The sequence below is a fragment of the Girardinichthys multiradiatus genome, chromosome 2, assembly GCF_021462225.1.
Source record: "Girardinichthys multiradiatus isolate DD_20200921_A chromosome 2, DD_fGirMul_XY1, whole genome shotgun sequence".
In the NCBI taxonomy this organism is placed as follows: domain Eukaryota; kingdom Metazoa; phylum Chordata; class Actinopteri; order Cyprinodontiformes; family Goodeidae; genus Girardinichthys; species Girardinichthys multiradiatus.
The window spans coordinates 49,892,137-49,911,657 of NC_061795.1; the positions used below are offsets into that span (position 1 = coordinate 49,892,137).

Sequence of the window (19,521 nt, forward strand, 5' to 3'; positions counted from 1 at the left end):
CTGCAGCAGTGAGGAAAGTAGTCAGACCAAGATGTGAGGAAGACCTGAAATGGTTCAACGTTTAATAATCCAAACCACATCCATGTTGAATACCATCGTTCCAAATAAGGACATCGTTTCCTCATAATAAAGCTCTTCAGATATATTTGTACTTGATGTACGTAGTGTTTTTATATGCATATAAATGAGACAAAAAACAGCATCTAATGCCCCCCCTTCTGTAGACATACAGACAGCGTGGACATGCAGTCAGCGTGCCTAAGCATGAATGACACCAGACAGTAGGAGGGCACTGAGGGTAGTGAAGCGAGGAGGGGTTTTCTGCCTATAATAAAACACTATAATTGGATTTGTTCATATGCAGGGAAGCCAGTTGTCTGGATTAGCATATCAATGCTTTCACATAAATCGTATTTTCAAGAGCATTGAGCACTAAGCAGCGCAAAATTAATTCTGCATGATATGCCTGGAGGCTTGGCATGATGTTTTCGCTATAGGGAGAACATTCTTACAGTTTAGATGCCACAATCACATATTCATCCTCTATTTACACGTTTATGTCCTTCAGTTTCCGCTGCACAGCTGGAACACGGAAAACCAATGACAACACAGTTTTATCAAGAAAAGTTTAAGGAACAAATATTACATCCTCTTGTCCGTGCTTACTGCTTTAAGCCAGGGCGAGGTCACCTCTGTTTCAATGCTGAGAGGGACCATACACTCTCAGGTACCTGAACCCAAATATTAGAATATGTCTTGTCCGTACCTTCCTCCAGTCTTTAAAGAAGTTCTCACGAAACACCTTCTTTGTTGTGTATTCATGGTCCAACATCTGGGCAAAGAAAACTGCCACCTCCTCTGCTGCCAGGCTCAGCTTCACCTTCTCACCTATACAAAAACAGAAACTTCTTACCTTTATTTTTTTAAGCAAAATGACGTACGTAGTGGCCAAGGCTTTATCAGATCTTTACAGCCTCATTGCCACATGCTAGCCTTAAAAAGAGGTTTAAATCACAATCACACGTAAGCGTTTGGAAGCTCTCGGTAGAATGAAACAGCAGCTTGCAGCACCGGCTTCTTCACCTCCTCTAGACCGCTGCCAGACTAATCTGTGTACTGATAGAGGCCGACTCAGAAACATTCAGGCCCGAACCAGGAAGACACCCACACACGGCATTATGGTTAGACTAAACAAAGCAAAAACCATCAATCAGAGTGTTACCCTACACACATCCAGCACCCCAAACATCCAGGGTGTACAAGTATGCGTATACACTACACTAAGACCTTAGAGTACGTTTGAGGTCTATTCATTGATTCTCTGTTGGATCTAAACTTTTCATTAAGATTCAGGAGAAAAACCCTATATTAAATTCCATTCTTGCCCCCTAGGTGAGCAGAAGCTGCTGTAGATGTTAACCAGAGGAGGCCTAACTCCATCCTAATCATTAATAATTAAGGTTTATCCCCAGCATCCCTTAGTGATACAGCTCAATGCAGCATACTGTGACTCGTTGATGTCATGACCTAAAGACATTTACATTTTACTTTACTGTAGTTTATTTGTCACATGTAACAATGATGTTCACTGTGGAGGAGCAGTGAGTAATCTGATCACTACCATTCTCTGCCTGAGTGTGGCGCCATTCCCATGATGCCCACTTTAAGCAGCAGTTACCTGGACGGTTTTTATCCAGAGGACATCAGGACAGAGTAGGTCAATTATAGTTTTTCTATCATTCTTGGAGCCAAATGAATCCACGGTGGTCATCACAGTATGGCAGTAGTCATGCTTACGCAGAACAACGTGAGCAACTAGTGAAGCTGTTATCGCTCTTTCAGTTGTTTCACTGCCGTGGGTAAAAATCTCTCCTGATTCTAAACTTTCAAAAGGTTCATTTTCCATTTCCTCTCTCATATGTCTGTTAAGTCACACAAGCTGTCTTATAGTTTGTAGCCAAAGAGGAATGGGTTTTCATGGCAGCACAGCTGCCTCCAAGTCTTCCACCAAAGGCGACGCACGGCGTCAGAGGCTCTAACCCAGACTGAAAAGCTTCTTCTTCTCTGGAGTGGTAAGTCATGCCTCTCCATTTAGCAACCCAATGAAAGAATCCGGGCTTGGCAGCTGTCAGGACAACGGCATTATCCATAAACTGCTGGTTTGATCTCCATGTACACTCAGCGCGAATTCTTAATTTTTATCATTAATTTACCTCTTTGTAGAATAGTGCATGCTTAATTAGGTGAACATTGTTGGACCAGACTAATTGGTTTTAAGAGGAACTATTAGTTTAGTTAATTTCCACACAGATAAAAAGAGTGTTAGTGTTTATTTTGTGTAAGTAATTATCTATCAACTAAGGTTAGTGTTCCACACCATTTGGTAAAACAGTTGATAACAGTGACATTTAGCATGGTTTTGGTTAATAATTATCAATTATTAATGACAATTAACTAATTGTAATTATTAAGTGCTGCGAGCCCAATAATCTCAGGTATCTATTTGTAAGAAATGATTTTTGGTTGAAGTTATGAGCAAATTGAATAAAAAATTATTTCCTTGTCACTAGTCAAGCGCAATTAATGGTTGAAACTTAAAAAATGTTTAGGATAGATTTTTACGATAGATTAAGACAAGATGGAAAGCACTGTTGTCTAAAGGTCAATCTGAAAGTTCTTTATTTAGTTAACACCATTTTAAATAATTTATCTGGAATTACCAAATAACCTCCCATGAATGTTTTTATTCCTCGTCAGAATGTCTGAAGTTTTGGAAAAAACATACAGGGTCCATTAAGATTAAAGCTTTAGATCAGATTAAATGCAGACTACCATGTTCAGTGATCCTTATACTTCCTAACTGTTGAAATCAAGAAGAAAGTCAGACATTAAAAGCACTTGATTCTGATAGTTTTCTGAGGTAAAAAGCCCACATTGTGGCCTACTGGTCCCTTTTAGGAAAAGAAATGATCACTGGCAGGTAATGATCATAACTGCTGAATTCCCAAACGTATAAAACATCTATAACAGTCTAATTGCTTTCCACTGAACTGACCGTTATAGAAGAAGTTAACATTGTCAGGAAGATGCTGGTACTCAGGAGGGAAGTAGGGTCCATTGTGTTCCAAAAACTTCCATTTCACTCCATCTTCATACTTCTCTTCCTCCCACCTGACAAAAAAGCAACACGATGAAAAAGGAAGGAGATATGCTAATGCAAGATGAAAATGGCAGCGTTTCTAAACCATCTCCAGCGGTTCTGCTCCTCCTCTTCCTTCTTTTTTATCTTTAGCAGTCTTGCTTCTTCAATCTCTTCCTTTGTCCTCTTGGCTTTTTTCGAGACCGGATGCTCTCCTTCCTCTTTCTTGAGCGTCTGGGCAGAGATAAACACTTAAGATGTGATTTCAAACTCTCCTGCTGTGAGCTGCACTTACAGACAACCGCCTCCTCATCTTAGATGGACGAAGTTTACCAGGAAAGACAAACGTTTACCTTTTCTGTTTTCTTCGTGGATTTCCTTCTCTGAGCTTTTTCACTTCCTTCTTCATCACCAAGGTGCCTAACTCTGCTCTTTGAGCTGCAAGCAGTGAAAGACATAAAGTGACGTGTGTATTATGAATGTTGAAACAAAGATACTAAAAATCTTTGATATCAATCACTTACGCAGAGGACGCAGTTGATTGTGAAGCTTCTGTCAGCTCATCTTTGACTCTTTTCCTTTTCAAACCTTTTCTCTTCACAGTGAAGTCCTCATCCTGGGGTTCTAGTTTCACCAAGTCACTGATCACACAGAAAATAACGTTTATTTCTCTCATCAAAAATCCATTCTCTATTTAGTTAAACAAGTTATACATTTGGGTTAAAACATTAACAATATTCAAACGTAACGTAGCCTTTGGTTTTACACAACATCCAGCATTCCTAAAAGTTCAACAATCACGAGAACTTATTTAATATTATAGGACAAACATTTCAAATGTATATTATACAAGCTGAACAGAATACTTTACATTGTATCAGTGTTGTCACAGAAAACATCAAATTTACCAAAATATGGAGGGTGTACTCACTTTTGTGAGATAGTGTAATTACAGCTATTAGACAAAATTAAAATACTCACATAATTGGAAGCTTGTTTATTTCCCAGGTAAGAAAAAACTAAATAAATAAATCAATGGATAGGAAAATGCGAAATAAAAAAATTAAGAGCCGACACTGTTAAGTTCTTCAAGATCAAAGACTGTGACTCATGATGTGAAGGTATGTAACAAATTCAATTCAGTTTTATTTCTATAGCGCCAATTCACCACACATGTCGTCTCAAGGTTCTTCACAAAGTCAGGTTCTTACATTCAAATTAATCGTAACCATTGAACAGTTCAGTCGGAGTAAAACGTTTTTCTATCTAAGGAAACCCAGCAGATTGCATCCAGTCAGTGACTTGCAGCATCACTCCTCCTGGATGAGCATGTAGAGACAGTGGAAAGTCACTGGCGTTGACTTTGCAGCAATCCCTCATACTGAGCATGCATGTAGCGACAGTGGAGAGGAAAAACTCCCTTTTAACAGGAAGAAACCTTCAGCAGAACCAGAACCAGGCTCAGTGTGAGCGGCCATCTGCCACGACCCACTGGAGGTTTGAGAGAACAGAGCAGAGACACAAAGAGAACAAAGAAGCACTGATCCAGGAGTACTTTCTATGGGAAGGAAAAGTAAATGTTAATGGATGTAGCTCCTTTAGTCGTTTCATCTAGAAAGAAAGAACAGATAAACTCTGAGCCAGTTTTCAAGGTTAGAGTCTGAAAGAGAGAACATAGAGTTAGTCACAGTAGAAGCTCAGTCAGTAGCCATGTCTAGGAGTCCAGAACACATTTAGGCATTGGATCATAAAGCGTGATGAGGGAAAGTAAAGTCATAAGGTAAAGTGCTGTGGCCCATAAATGTCAAATTAGTTACTGAACACCAATTACTGGCCACTAAGGCAGCAACTGCCCAGGACTGTTTCTGAGGCAACCAGCAACTGTTACACCTCCACAGCTGGGCTCCTGATGGCATCAGATGGAAGGTCACGATTTTTACTACACAAAGTATGAGTGCAAACAAAACAATGACAGCAACCCTGCAATTTCTAGCTAATGAAAGTAACACTGAGACAGAACTTAAATTAAAAGTCAAAAATATATTGAACACATCTCATTTTAACTGAGTGAACAACAAAAACTCTAAAATGTTTTCAATGCAAAGCCTTTTCTTCCCTCAGCACACAAGATTGGCCGCTTTCATATGTATACAGACACTTACGCAGGGCAGAGAAATGAGAAATGCAACCATTCATATTCTCGTTTCCTACAGCAGCTGAACATTATTGAACATTAACTGCTAAACCAGATCCTGCCTACAGACGTTACAGCAGCACAAACAGTAAATATGAGTAAATATGTCCTACAAAATTTAACATGAATTATATTTGTTTTCATTTACAAACAAATGACCAAAAGCATACACATTGATTAGAATAAAATAGAAATATGCCAGTCTTTTATATTGTCCCACAGTGGGGGATTCAGACGCAGCAGCAGCAAAGTGAAAGGCAAATGGAAGCATGCAGGATCACTCAAATAGGAAAAAAATATATACTGAATATTTAAAGAAAAGTGTTAGTTATAAAATCCAGCTGCTGCTGGTAGGAAGGACCTGTGATAACACTCCTTTGTGCACCAAGGATGCAGCCCTGAAGAATCTCTCTCTCTGCATGGGGTGGGAGACATTGTCCAACAGTTATTTTTGCCAGATTCCTTCAGTCTCCCACCACCTGCACTGGGTCGAGGGGGGTCCTGGGACAGAGCTGGTCTTCCTGATGAGCTTATCTAACCGCTTCCTCTCAGCTTTAGATAAACTTCTGGTCCAATGTACTACAACACAGAGGATGGCTGATGCCCCCACAGAGTCAAAAATGCCTGAAGAGCATGTTGCCTTTGCTCATTACCTCCTGTCAGGAACAAAAGATTCCCACTGCAGCCACTAGGGGTCATTGTTACAAAGTCTTTTATTCTTCTTCAGGTAATTAATTATAACTAACTGAATGTTGTTAACCTTTGTGCAGGAGTCCTTGAGAACCAAGCTCTTTTTAAATGTCTGACTACTTTCTCAAAGCAACCAATTCAGCTCAACTTCAAGGTGGTAAAACGTGACCATTTGGTTTCAAACTGCACCACTGCCCAAAATCTCTAAAAAGCTACAAGGTAAGGTAAGTTTATTTTTATAGCGCTTTTCAGTAACAAGACACTCAAAGCGCTGTAGTAGTGTGGGTTGAAATTTCCATTGACATTTACAGTCTGTGGTTCCAATAGCCTTATGTTTCCTCAACGGCCCAACTCTGCTGTGAGGCCTTAGCTTTCCACCGTGCATAAAACTCAAGCAGAATATTTACCACCCAGTTTCTCTAACTGGTATCTCCTTTGAAATGCCACTTATCACACTGGGAAGGGTTAAACTTATATATTCCAAATGATCCATTAAAAACTTTATAGGAGTACTGCTGCGAGACAGATTTGACGCAGCAGGCCTTCGGTCAGAGTCTGCCACCCAGGCACCGTCCTGCTGAGGATTCAACCACTGAAACCAAGCACTCTCATTTATTACTTTGGTGACACGACACAGATATTCTTCATCAGCAAAGAGTTAATTTTTAGAGACAGCTTAGCACATTATACAAAGTGAAAAATCTGACGTATGCAGTCCCTAAACATCAAAACAAGAATCAATTTCAATCACTTTTAGAGGAAGAAAAAAAGAGAAAAATGATAGTTGGCACAACGACCACATCATCTTTTGTCAATTTATTGTGGCGCCTTTAATAGTATAGCATCTTCTAGCATTAAAATGAGTCCCTACCTGGAACTGCTGACTGGCTCCAGGCTTTCCACCTTAAGTGTCTTGACCTATGAGGAAGTCAATGAATTCAACTCAGTAAATGTCTACCCTACAAGGATGGTCACAGAACTATAGTGTGTGCCCGAGGTTCCGACAAACATTATACAACTGAGATTGTTGCATTTTACTTTTATTAATGTGTCTCATTAACTATGCAAAACAATAAAATAAATACAAATCAGGTGTCTAACAGACCTAAACAGTTGTTCAGTCTCTCAGGGTAAATAAACAATGTTTTCATCAGCTTCAGCTCTGAATGAGAAGATCTGAAGTGTTTAGCTCCTTTTAGCCATGAACTTAAATGTCTAAGAACGTGGAAGCTGCAGCTTTTCTGTCAGCCATACAGCTAGAATTGCTTCCATCCACAGATATAATACAGTGGATTGTTGTAGCTGATTTGAAGCTTTATGGAAAAACTTTAGCTACTTCCAAACAGAGTTAAAAGAAATGAGCCTTTTACCTTCTTAGGTGATCCAGTATTCTTTATCTTCTCTTTGGACTTGGTTGGTGTTTGACTATTTAACAGAGCAGAAGAAGAAGAAGAGCTTATTTGAGATGTAGTTTCTTTAAAACGATTAATGATGTAGAATCAGAAGCTGTAATCTAAACTTCTACGGCCGTTAACAGGAATCTGGCACGTTGGATGTCCTCAACGGGCCTGAATTAAGATTGTAAATCAAATATGCATACAGCATTAATTCTGTGTGCCCATCCAAACAGGCTGCTTAGATTTTTAAAAACCTGCTTTTATTTTGAAGGAGAATTACTCCTGCAGTTGCACCATGATAAGCAGGTCTTCTAAAGCTTATAGGCTAAAAAGAACAGATTAATACAGTTTTAACAAGTAATGGACCTCAGTCCTTATTTATGAAGGTTAAAGTGGTGTCCTCAGTTTGTGGAAAACAGTCAGACTTGTTCTCATGAATTATAATTTGAATTGAAATGATCAGACTAAACAAACAGTGAACCTTTTCCACTTTGAGTATCGTTTTTGTAAAACATCAGTAAACAGACTTTCAGTTATCAGTATAGTTCTACATCATTCAGTTGCATGATCTACTGCTGCTAGAAGATTGTTATATTTGCAGTTTATAACTAAATATTCAACTCTGGGAAAATTTAGGACACTACAGCAAAATGATTAGTTTCTCTGGTTTTACCATTTATAGCCATGTGTTCAGTTTGAGTAAAATGAACCTTTGTTTTCCTATAAATTACTGACAGTTTTTCTTCCTAGTCCCAAATCAAAAGATTGGCATTTCAAACATGTATATGCAGAAATGTACAAGCAGTTAAGTAGATCTCAAATAACTAGAAAAATAAGTTAACACAGTGCTGTTCTGTTTTCAACTGTACAGATTTTAATTTGTCTTTGCTGGAATAATCCTGATTTTCACACATCCTGTATGCTCTCCATCAGTCTTTCACATTGTTGCTGGGTCTGCGTGATCACCCCATCTTTACCCTGCTTGAGCTGGAGTTCAACAGACCCAGGAATGGGATCACTGCCATACAGGTCCTTCTCAAAATATTTGCATATTGTGATAAAGTTCATTATTTTCCATAATGTCATGATGAAAATTTAACATTCATATATTTTAGATTCATTGCACACTAACTGAAATATTTCAGGTCTTTTATTGTCTTAATACGGATGATTTTGGCATACAGCTCATGAAAACCCAAAATTCCTATCTCACAAAATTAGCATATTTTATCCGACCAATAAAAGAAAAGTGTTTTTAATACAAAAAACGTCAACCTTCAAATAATCATGTACAGTTATGCACTCAATACTTGGTCGGGAATCCTTTGGCAGAAATGACTGCTTCAATGCAGCGTGGCATGGAGGCAATCAGCCTGTGGCACTGCTGAGGTCTTATGGAGGCCCAGGATGCTTCGATAGCGGCCTTTAGCTCATCCAGAGTGTTGGGTCTTGAGTCTCTCAATGTTCTCTTCACAATATCCCACAGATTCTCTATGGGGTTCAGGTCAGGAGAGTTGGCAGGCCAATTGAGCACAGTGATACCATGGTCAGTAAACCATTTACCAGTGGTTTTGGCACTGTGAGCAGGTGCCAGGTCGTGCTGAAAAATGAAATCTTCATCTCCATAAAGCTTTTCAGCAGATGGAAGCATGAAGTGCTCCAAAATCTCCTGATAGCTAGCTGCATTGACCCTGCCCTTGATAAAACACAGTGGACCAACACCAGCAGCTGACACGGCACCCCAGACCATCACTGACTGTGGGTACTTGACACTGGACTTCTGGCATTTTGGCATTTCCTTCTCTCCAGTCTTCCTCCAGATTCTGGCACCTTGATTTCTGAATGACAACGAAAAAAGTACTTGAGCAACAGTCCAGTGCTGCTTCTCTGTAGCCCAGGTCAGGCGCTTCTGCCGCTGTTTCTGGTTCAAAAGTGGCTTGACCTGGGGAATGCGGCACCTGTAGTCCATTTCCTGCACACGCCTGTGCACGGTGGCTCTGGATGTTTCTACTCCAGACTCAGTCCACTGCTTCCACAGGTCCCCCAAGGTCTGGAATCGGCCCTTCTCCACAATCTTCCTCAGGGTCCGGTCACCTCTTCTCGTTGTGCAGCGTTTTCTGCCACACTTTTTCCTTCCCACAGAGGTGCCTTGATACAGCACTCTGGGAACAGCCTATTCATTCAGAAATGTCTTTCTGTGTCTTACCCTCTTGCTTGAGGGTGTCAATAGTGGCCTTCTGGACAGCAGTCAGGTCGGCAGTCTTACCCATGATTGGGGTTTTGAGTGATGAACCAGGCTGGGAGTTTTAAAGGCCTCAGGAATCTTTTGCAGGTGTTTAGAGTTAACTCGTTGATTCAGATGATTAGGTTCATAACTCGTTTAGAGACCCTTTTAATGATATGCTAATTTTGTGAGATAGGAATTTTGGGTTTTCATGAGCTGTATGCCAAAATCATCCGTATTAAGACAATAAAAGACCTGAAATATTTCAGTTAGTGTGCAATGAATCTAAAATATATGAATGTTAAATTTTCATCATTACATTATGGAAAATAATGAACTTTATCACAATATGCTAATATTTTGAGAAGGACCTGTAAATGTGGACATGGTGACTGCAGAAAACAGCTACTCAATGGCCCAGCCCGTCAGGAGTCCCAGCTGCATGGTTGGTTCTTCTGGAGAAATAACTGGCCAACCCGGTTCTAAGCCTAACCGCCATGTCACTCAGAACAAATATTACTACCTCCCTCATAACCACAATATCCTTGCAGTGTGCCTCTCTGTGTAAAGCTAAAGACACACTTCAACTTTCATTCTTCAAAGATTTGCAGTTCCCACTAACGGTCTGGTTTCAGCTAATTTGATTCATCTCGATGTTTTAAAAAATATTTTTTCTCCACTCACAATCCAAATCAAGTTTTGATGATTGGAGAAATTTATGTGTGGGATATTTTCTGTGAAGACTGAAAGTTGCAGAGCAGGTCCACAGCTAAAGAGACGGGGGACAGTCCCCCTGCCGACTTTTTCTGACTAAAAGGTAAAAGAAATGAGTAGTGTGCCCTCATCATAATAGAAAGAAATAATCAGGGCACTTATTGACAATTTTACTCAACCATCCATTCCTCATCTTCTGTTTATCCTAGATCGGATCATGAAGATAAAAGGTCCAAGGAGGAGACCCAGACATCCTTTCCCCCAGCAACACTCTCCAGTTCCTCCTCAGGCGTTCTCAACACAGAAGGGATGTACGTTTCCTTCAGCGGGTTCTAGGTCTGCCAAGGGGTCTACTTCCAGTGGGATGTGTCTGGAAAAAACCTCCAAAGGAAGGGGCCCGGGAGTCATTCCAATCAGTTGCTTCAACCAAGTAAACTGAGTACTTTCAATGCAAGGGTGACTCTACCCCCCCGCGAATGATCTACCTGCATGCTACTCACCGTGTGTCCAGCCACCCTACAGAGGAGATTCATTTCAGTCGCTTGTACGCTCATTCTTTGAGGCATGATTCAGACCTCATGACTATTAGTGAAGGTCAAAATCAAGAGGCTCAGGTTTTCCTTCAAATTAGCAGCACTTGCTTTACTGCGGATGAGCCCACAAATCATCTCCTCCTCCATCCAACAATGGCGTGTGAAACAGGATCCAAACATATTTAAACAGCTCCACTAACTGAGGCAGTGACTGCCCTCGACCCATAGTGAGCACTGACCTCTGGATTTCTATTACACCCCTGAAGGTAACAAAAAAAAAAATGGAGCTGACCTAAAACCAAGATGAATTTATTTTCTTCCTGATAAATTCAAAAGATTCCCCATTTTGCAAACCCATCCAATTTTGGCTCTTAAGTGTTCTTCAACCTCTAGTTTGTTACAGATCACCAGGGAGGCTTAGGGTTTATATATCTAGGTTTTTAAATCTGTTCTTCGTTGCTCACCTGAAGCCAGAATAAAGTGCAACATAAATCAAACCAAGAGTTTGAGCTGCAAATAAAGGTTTCAATGTCTTTTTAGCTGATGTCAGACTCATGTCTCTGCCCTGTTGGGATACTTTTATCAAGCAGTTTTGGAAAATGTTTCTACATCAACTAGCAGGGTCTCAGAAGATTAACACACACCTTGAAGTACATTTCTCTTCTGTTTGACTTTTCCATCCATCAGAAGGTGGATGTGACGAAAGCTGCTCCCAGCTTTTTTAATTCCTCTCATTTTGCGTGCTTTTTTTTTTTTTGCTAAAGGTTCAATTTGAGCCTATGACTGAGACAAGAATAGCAGAGCGTCAGAAATAAAATGAAGTCAGAAGATTCACTAATTCAGTCAGAGTGCCATGAAATGACATGAAGCGAGGCATCAAAAAGCTGACTGCTCTCTGGTGCCACTGGTGTCTATTCATCTCTTTGCCCTCATCAATTACATGTTCCAATGACAGATGCTTTCATTTGTCTGCTCACATATGCATGGTAATAAAACACATTTGATATCAAAGTAAATTCATTTATTTAAATGAAGATGGAGTATTCAGTGTTTAGTGTGTAATGAATGCAAACACTCAAGGCCAGCAGTGAAGCATTCCCTCTCTTATACTTTGTGTCTTTACTTTAAATAACACACGCACTCTTATAAACGATCTTATTTATCACCGTTTCAAGTACATAGCCTCTAAAGTTAATTGATCTCCACGTTTGAACAGCATGAAAGGCAATCCCAGATGCAAAACTTAGCTTTGAAGTGAAGATACAGAACAGATGTTGGATCTTCTGGAGTAAGATCATAAGCATTCATTATTACAGAGCTGCTCTGCAGTGGCAATCGTGTCACTATGGCTCAGGTTACTGATCTGATAATGGTCTCTAATGGTGGACTAATTATTCAGCACAAGCTACACAGCAAGTCTTTTCTAAAGTATGCTACCATCAGATTATGGAATGCTGTTTTGATTCCAGACACCAGATTTGCAATCACATAACACACAATATAAAATGTAATATTTGTCACCGGACATTTGACATTTTAAGTTATTGTTGACATTGAATATAAACTGTTTCACCACAGTTCAGTAAGGCAAATGTTTTAATGCAGTGCTAATAATCAGAGCACTTTAAATTATCCATGTATATAAAAAAATACACATTTCCCTAGATTGTCTTTTCATGTAACCCTAACTTAGTGGAGTGTAAACTCTATTCTTTAGCATAGTTTTATGCAGATACATCTGCAGGAGGAGAGACAACAGTTCCAGTTTGGATGAAGAATCCCAGAGATCCTCTTCACCCTCATGTCCTGTCATCATCTAAGCATCTTCTACTCTGTATAAATATTTATTTATGATTAGACAGTCAAGGTATCAATTCCCCTGTACTTTGGGTTGATTATCTGTTTTTTATTCTAATAAATATTTTACTAGAAACATTTTTCTTTTTGTGCCGTAGTTTTCTGATATGAGTTTACCAAATGATAAAAGAATAGGTGTGTAAACTTTATCAGTTTATTAGGCTGCTGGAGGACATAATGACCACTTTCACCCTCTTCGCTACATTCTCACACTACTCTCCAATTTTGCATTATTTGCTGTTATTTCAGCTTTTAACTTTATGTTCTCTCTCTTTTCTCTTCCTAGAAGCTACACCTGGCCTGACTCTGTGTCTACCTGTGACACCTTTCTGGAGAGGGTAATCGTCCGAGCTTCTGCTGGCAACAACTTAATGCTCACCTTCTACCGATGATCCACATAGCCCTGTCTTTCAGTGTTTAACTCTTTCTCTCTCCTAGACATGGCTACTGACTGAGCTTCTACTGTAACTAACTCTATGTTCTCTCTTTCAGACTCTAACCTTGAAAACTGGATCAGAGTTTATCTGTTCTTTCTTTCTAGATGAAACAACTAAAGGAGCTACATCCATTAACATTTACTTTTCCTTCCCATAGAAAGTACTCCTGGATCAGTGCTTCTTTGTTCTCTTTGTGTCTCTGCTCTGTTCTCTCAAACCTCCAGTCGGTCGTGGCAGATGGCCGCTCACACTGAGCCTGGTTCTGGTTCTGCTGGAGGTTTCTTCCTGTTAAAAGGGAGTTTTTCCTCTCCACTGTCGCTACATTCATGCTCAGTATGAGGGATTGCTGCAAAGTCAACACCAGTGACTGTCCACTGTCTCTACATGCTCATCCAGGAGGAGGGAATGCTGCAAGTCACTGACTGGATGCAATCTGCTGGGTTTCCTTAGATGGAAAAACTTTTTATCCAATTAAAATTAATAACTGAATCTGACTGAACTGTTTAATGGTTACGATTAATTAGAATGAATGAACCTGACTGTTGTGAAGTGACTTGAGACGACATGTGTTGTGAATTGGCGCTATATAAATAAACTGAATTGAATAACTTTTTAGTGATTATTGTAAATTAATCGTAGCTGTAAAGCAACAACTCTGGCCTGATGCAGGTTGGTAAAAACATTAATGTAAAATAGTGATTTTAACATTTTCTGCTTATGGATCCAGAGCAACCTAAGAAATAATGGAAGGAATTGATCAACTGCTGCTCATCTATTATTTTTCATCAGTTGAAATAGAAAAAATATTACCCAGGCAGAGGTGATTGCTCTAAGACTGCAAGGGAAGCTCAGCTTCCCCTAAAATGTCAAAAGAATAAGTGATCAAATATATACTGTTGTGTGTTCATGTCATTGACTAAATATGCGCTACAACACGCTCAACTTTTGTTCAGAATCAGCTTCTTATCACTGATAACGACGCAGTTTTCCTCTCACTCATTCCCACAGCTTCACAGCGCTTTAAACAGGTGAGTTCAATAGTGAAGCAAAAATGCTGGGCTTTGTTCCGCCCATCGAATGCTCCGTGTCTCTGGGGGTCTATGGGGCAGTGGGCTGGCCTCGGCCGGCCCGGACGCTCAGCTTCTGCATGATGATTGGATGATCTGTCTGAGGCTGAATACCTTTTTGATTGACAGCGAAATGAGCGAATCAGCAATCTTGAAATTGAGCTTCCGCCACTGTACCCAGGAGTCTTTTAAATGGCGTAAAGGAGTAATTCCGTCTGCTGGACTGAAGGTGTATTGCGCTTTTTTCACAACTTCCACATAATGTTTTAAATAAATGGTCTCTGGATTTGCTGAGCAATGAAAACAGAGCATACACAATTTCCTGAGTTTATCTTTTACCCAGGTAAAACAAATCCTGGGGTTTAAATCCCAGGGTTTTTCAGTGGAAAAAGGGCAATGGGCATCAAATGTCACATTCCTCGTGTCAAGCCACTCCTGAACACAGACATCAGGGTTCTCACGCTGAAAATTGTCACCGCTACGCTGAAATTTAGGCCGATACGCTCATTTTTTATGAGCGTATCTGCTAGCGTTACTGTGATTGATTGTTCAGCAAACTGGCCTGATCAGAACCCCATAGAGAACCTATAGAGTATTGTCAAGAGCAAGATGAGACACCAGAACCAACAATGCAGATGACCTGAGGGCTGCTATCAAAGCAACATGGGCTTCCTGAACACCTCAGCAGAACCACAGGCTAATCTCCTCCATGCTGTGTTGCACTGATGCAGTAATTCATGCAAAAGGAGTCCAGACCAAGCAATAAGTGCATAGATTAAAACATACTTTTCAGAAATCTGCGATTTCTTATTAAAATATACTTTTTTATTGAGCTTATGCAATATTAAGATTTTCTGAGACACTGAATTTGGGGTTTTCATTCTCTGGAAGCCACAATCATTCATCAAAATTACAATAAATAAAGGCTTGAAATATGTCATTCTATGTGTGATAGATCGATATAATAATAGTTTTACTTTTCTGAAATTAAACACAAAAAATATTGATATTTTTTAGGATATCCTTACTTTTTGAGATGTACCTGTATAATACTCTAATGTAAAAGAAACTCACCTCTTGGCTGAATAAAGAGTAATCAAAAGTCAATTAAACAATGAATATTTATTGCAACCACTGGACAGTCAGGACATTGATCACAGCAGATTTGCTGAAGCACTATTTTAAAAGACGACATTACGCGGATTTTGTTATGAATGTTGTTTTGTCTGATAGCTTTGAACATATTTTGATGTAAACTGAGGGACATAAAATAATGCGTTAATCCTCTTAACGCTCAAACTACATGGGTGACCAAATCACTTACACACACACACCTGTTCGTAGTCAGATCTCCACCGGAACCTGCCCTCTCACGGTCCCTCAACTTTGACCCTTTTTGCTTGGTCTTTGCGTCTCCTTTAGCGTAATTTTCTCTTCCCATTTCACCGAAAAGCTTCGCAGAAAACACTTAGAGATTGACTTTGTAACAAACACACTAAAGAATACAAAAAAACATTGAAACACACAAGATTAGCACATTCAATAGCCATATTAACCAGCCGCCACAGAGACAGTTTCTACCTCCAGGCTGTTTCTCTGTTGAACATTCAATAAAGTACAAAATAACAGCAACAGATGTTGCAAATGTACCTTTTTATTAGATATGTGTATATTGTAAATTTGTATATTCTGTAATGCAAAAACAGAACAAAAGAGCAAAGTGTACCGGAGTCAAATTCCTTGTTTGTATGAACGAACTTGGCAATAAAGCTGATTCTGATATTAGCTCAATCAGGCTGTTAGCTTACAAGCTTTAGTCACGTTAAAAGTTTAAGTTAGCTAAAAGCAAACAACTGACTAAAATAAACAGATGGTTACTGATAATCACATAAAAATGCACAGAGTAAACTCACCCACCGTTTGAAAGACTGGTAAAAAATTACCAATACAGGCTATTTTTCACGTAAAACACGAACTTTAAAACGGCCTTCCTCTGGCGGTTGACCCAGCATGCGACGTCACAGTCCCAGCTGAATTCTGATTGGACAGGGAGGTTCCACGCGAGCTTTCAGTTTGAATAGCGGACTGGAAGGGGCGGGGCTTAGAAATTATATGTTTTGTACTCTGCTGAAGAGTTGAAATGGTTTTCATTTTAAATTAAATTAAATTAAATTAAATTAAATTAAAACACCAATTTAATACAATCCAACCTGATTTGTTTTGTCAGAAACTCCAGAAGACTCAGGTGGAGGCCTCAACAATCTCCTGGATCAAAGACTACCTGACAAACAGACCACAGTTTGTGAGACTGAAGGGTTGTGAGTTTAACCAGGTAGACAGCAGCACAGGAGCACCACAGGGGACGGTACTCTCACCATTCCTTTTCACTCTGTACACCTCAGACTTCCAGTACAAGACAGACTCCTGTCATCTGCAGAAATACTCGGATGATTCTGCAGTCGTGGGGTGGATCAGAGATGGACAAGAAGCTGAGTACAGGAAGGTGGTGGACCACTTTGTGGCATGGTGTGGAAACAATCATCTCATGTTGAACGTGACTAAAACAAAGGTGATGATTGTAGATTTTAAGAGAAACAGGAATAAGTCAAAAACTATTTCTATCATGGGAGAAGAAGTGGAGGTGGTGGAGGAGTATAAATACCTCGGTGTTCACCTGGACAACAGACTAGAGTGGAGATGCAACTGTCTACAAGAAGGGACAGAGCAGACTGTACTTCTTGAGGAAGCTTAGGTCCTTTGGTGTTTGCAGCAAGATGCTGCAGATCTTCCATAAGTCTGCTGTGGAAAGTGTGATCTCTTCTGCCATCATCTGCTGGGGAAGCAGCATCAGAAACAGGAACTTACAAAAGCTCAACAAGCTGATAAAAAAGGCTGGCTCTGTTCTGGGGACTCCTCTGGAGATCATTGTGGAAAGACGGATTCTTCATAAAATGAAGAACATTATGGAGAACCCTGAGCATCCTCTTCATCAGACTGTCCTACAACAACAGAGTGTCTTCAGTCAGAGGCTTCTTCCGATCTGCTGTAAGACGGAGCTCTACAGGAGATCCTTCCTGCCCACAGCCATCAGCATCTACAACGGCTCTTTGAGGAAACCTTCATAATATGAGCTACAACAACATTTAATTTCCCTTTGGGATTAATAAAGTATTTTGAATTGAATTGAATTGAAGATTTCAGACTTCTCACCGTCGGGGTTTAGGTGGACTGCTAATACATGTTTTGAATTAATTTGTAATAGGCCAAATGTGTTTTGCTCCATGATGTATTTGTTTCAGCTGTAGTCCTATACAGCTGAAGCAGTATAGGACTACAGCTAAATTTGAATATTAGTTATCTTTGAAACCAGATTTTGACATGGGCTCTATAATAAAATGAAGAACTTATCTTTTCTCACACTCTGACATAAAAGTTTACTAATTTTTTCATGTTTTAGTTTTAGGTCAGTGAGAGATTACCAACTTCCATTTTCTAAATGCAAAATTTTAAGACTTTATGATCTTTTTTTTAATTCAGAGGTTTGAATAAACTGCATATTTTTTAACAGTTATATGCAAATGTAAACAGCAGGAGAATGTCCTGCTATCAAACTGTTCAGGAAGGAGAGGGGTTCTGTGATCTGTGTCCCAGAGATGAGCCCATTTTGGTGCTAAATATATGAATCAAGCCCAAACAAATGCAGGAGAATATGCTGCTGAAGCTGGAAGGCGAGTGTTATTATCATAGCGAAATGAGTTCTGTATCGACATAGGCTGAAAGGCAAAAAAGCATAACAAAAAATCATCCTACAGTTTGCAAATGCAATTTAGGGACAAATACCTACATTTTGAAGACATGCCCTATGGTCTGATGAAACTAAAATGGTTCAGCCATAATGACCATCATTATATCTATCCATCATTTAAACCTGGTTATCTTTGGAAGGTCACAGGAGGGCTGGTAGCTACCTGCAGTAGTCAATTTGCTAGAGGCAGGGTACACCCTGGACAGGTACATCCCAGCGACCATCATTTTATTTGAAGGAAAAACGAGGAAGCTTGCAAGCCAAAGAAAACCGGCACAACAGAGTGAAAATATAGAAGCAACATCTTAATTAACCCAACATGCCTGTTAGGTTAATTGGTCTTTCTCTATTCCCCTTAGGTGTGAGTGGGTGTATGCATGATTGTTCTGTCCTTTGTGTGTCTGTGTTGCCCTGCAATGGTCTGGTGACCTGTTCAGGGTGTACCCTACCTCCCGTCCATAGACTGCTGGAGATAGGCACCACCTTCCCCGCAACCCACTATGGAAGAAGCTGTATAGAAAATGACTGACTGATGGAAACTTCCTGTCCAGGAAGTTAAAGCTGGGGCACAAGTGGGTCTTCCAAATGGATAATGTCCCTCAGCATCCCACCAGATTGTATACAAAGTGACGTAAGGACAACAAAGTTCATGTTTTGGAGTGAACATCACAAAGCTCTGATCTCAGTATCTGAGGAAACCTGTGCAGAGCTGAAAAGGTGTGTGTTAGCAAGGCAGGCTACAAACCTGACCCAGTTCGAGCAGTTCTGTCCAGAGAAATTATCTATAATTCCAGTAAACTATTGTGAGAAGCTTGTGGAAGGAAACCCAAACACATTTGACTCCAATCAGACTGTTTAAATATCTCATATCTTGGCTGATTTTTCTCTGTAATTTCCCAAAAGAAAGCACATACATCCTCAGGTGTGACTCCAAATCCTTCAGATGTGAATTATCAGCAGTCTACAAGGTCATGACATCATCATCTAGGTTTTTCCAGATTGCTCAAAGGTATAGTAAACTTAGTGTGTGTAAACTTCTGAATTTAAATGAAGTAATAAAACATTCCCAAAGCATTTCTTTCTCATTATTCTGGCCTTTGGCAAATAGAAATAATTTTAGTAGACCTAACTCAGCTAAAACAGGAAAAGTTAAGTCCAATTTAGAGACTGTGGCTCAGTGGGAAGAATAGTTGTCTTGCAATTGATTCCAGCTTCCTGCTGTCACATGTTGACAGGTTGAAAGTCGCTTACCAATCTGTTTATCAGCGTATGTAAATATTTATGCAACTCTCTAGTGATTTAGGTGTGAAAAATTAGATGCAAAATGTAATTTATAATATGCTGGATTATTTTCTAACCTACAAAATGTAACATCCTAGAAAACATATACAAGCCATAAGAGGTTTGCCACATATATGAAAAATCTAGATTCTTTTATTCCAAAGGCTGCCAAATTCGGACGTT

At 39.7% G+C, this 19,521-nt stretch overlaps 1 protein-coding gene across 2 annotated transcripts in view; it reads right to left on the reverse strand.

Moving 5' to 3' along the window:
• Positions 1 to 16,314, reverse strand: part of zgc:173742 (DNA topoisomerase I, mitochondrial) — a 48,857-nt gene extending 32,543 nt beyond the window's left edge. The window contains exons 1-9 of one of the 2 annotated variants that reach the window (XM_047383774.1): positions 16,170 to 16,314; positions 15,587 to 15,747; positions 7,394 to 7,448; positions 6,895 to 6,941; positions 3,664 to 3,780; positions 3,493 to 3,577; positions 3,246 to 3,373; positions 3,056 to 3,171; positions 767 to 888 (exon numbers count right to left, since the gene is read on the reverse strand). In XM_047383774.1, the coding sequence (XP_047239730.1) occupies positions 767 to 888; positions 3,056 to 3,171; positions 3,246 to 3,373; positions 3,493 to 3,577; positions 3,664 to 3,780; positions 6,895 to 6,941; positions 7,394 to 7,448; positions 15,587 to 15,693 (777 nt within the window). In that variant the 5' untranslated portion in view covers positions 15,694 to 15,747; positions 16,170 to 16,314. Of the gene's footprint in view, positions 1 to 766; positions 889 to 3,055; positions 3,172 to 3,245; positions 3,374 to 3,492; positions 3,578 to 3,663; positions 3,781 to 6,894; positions 6,942 to 7,393; positions 7,449 to 15,586; positions 15,748 to 16,165 lie in introns of both variants that reach the window. The other variant, XM_047383783.1, reaches the window with a different exon arrangement.
• Between the last annotated feature and the right edge of the window lie 3,207 nt (positions 16,315 to 19,521).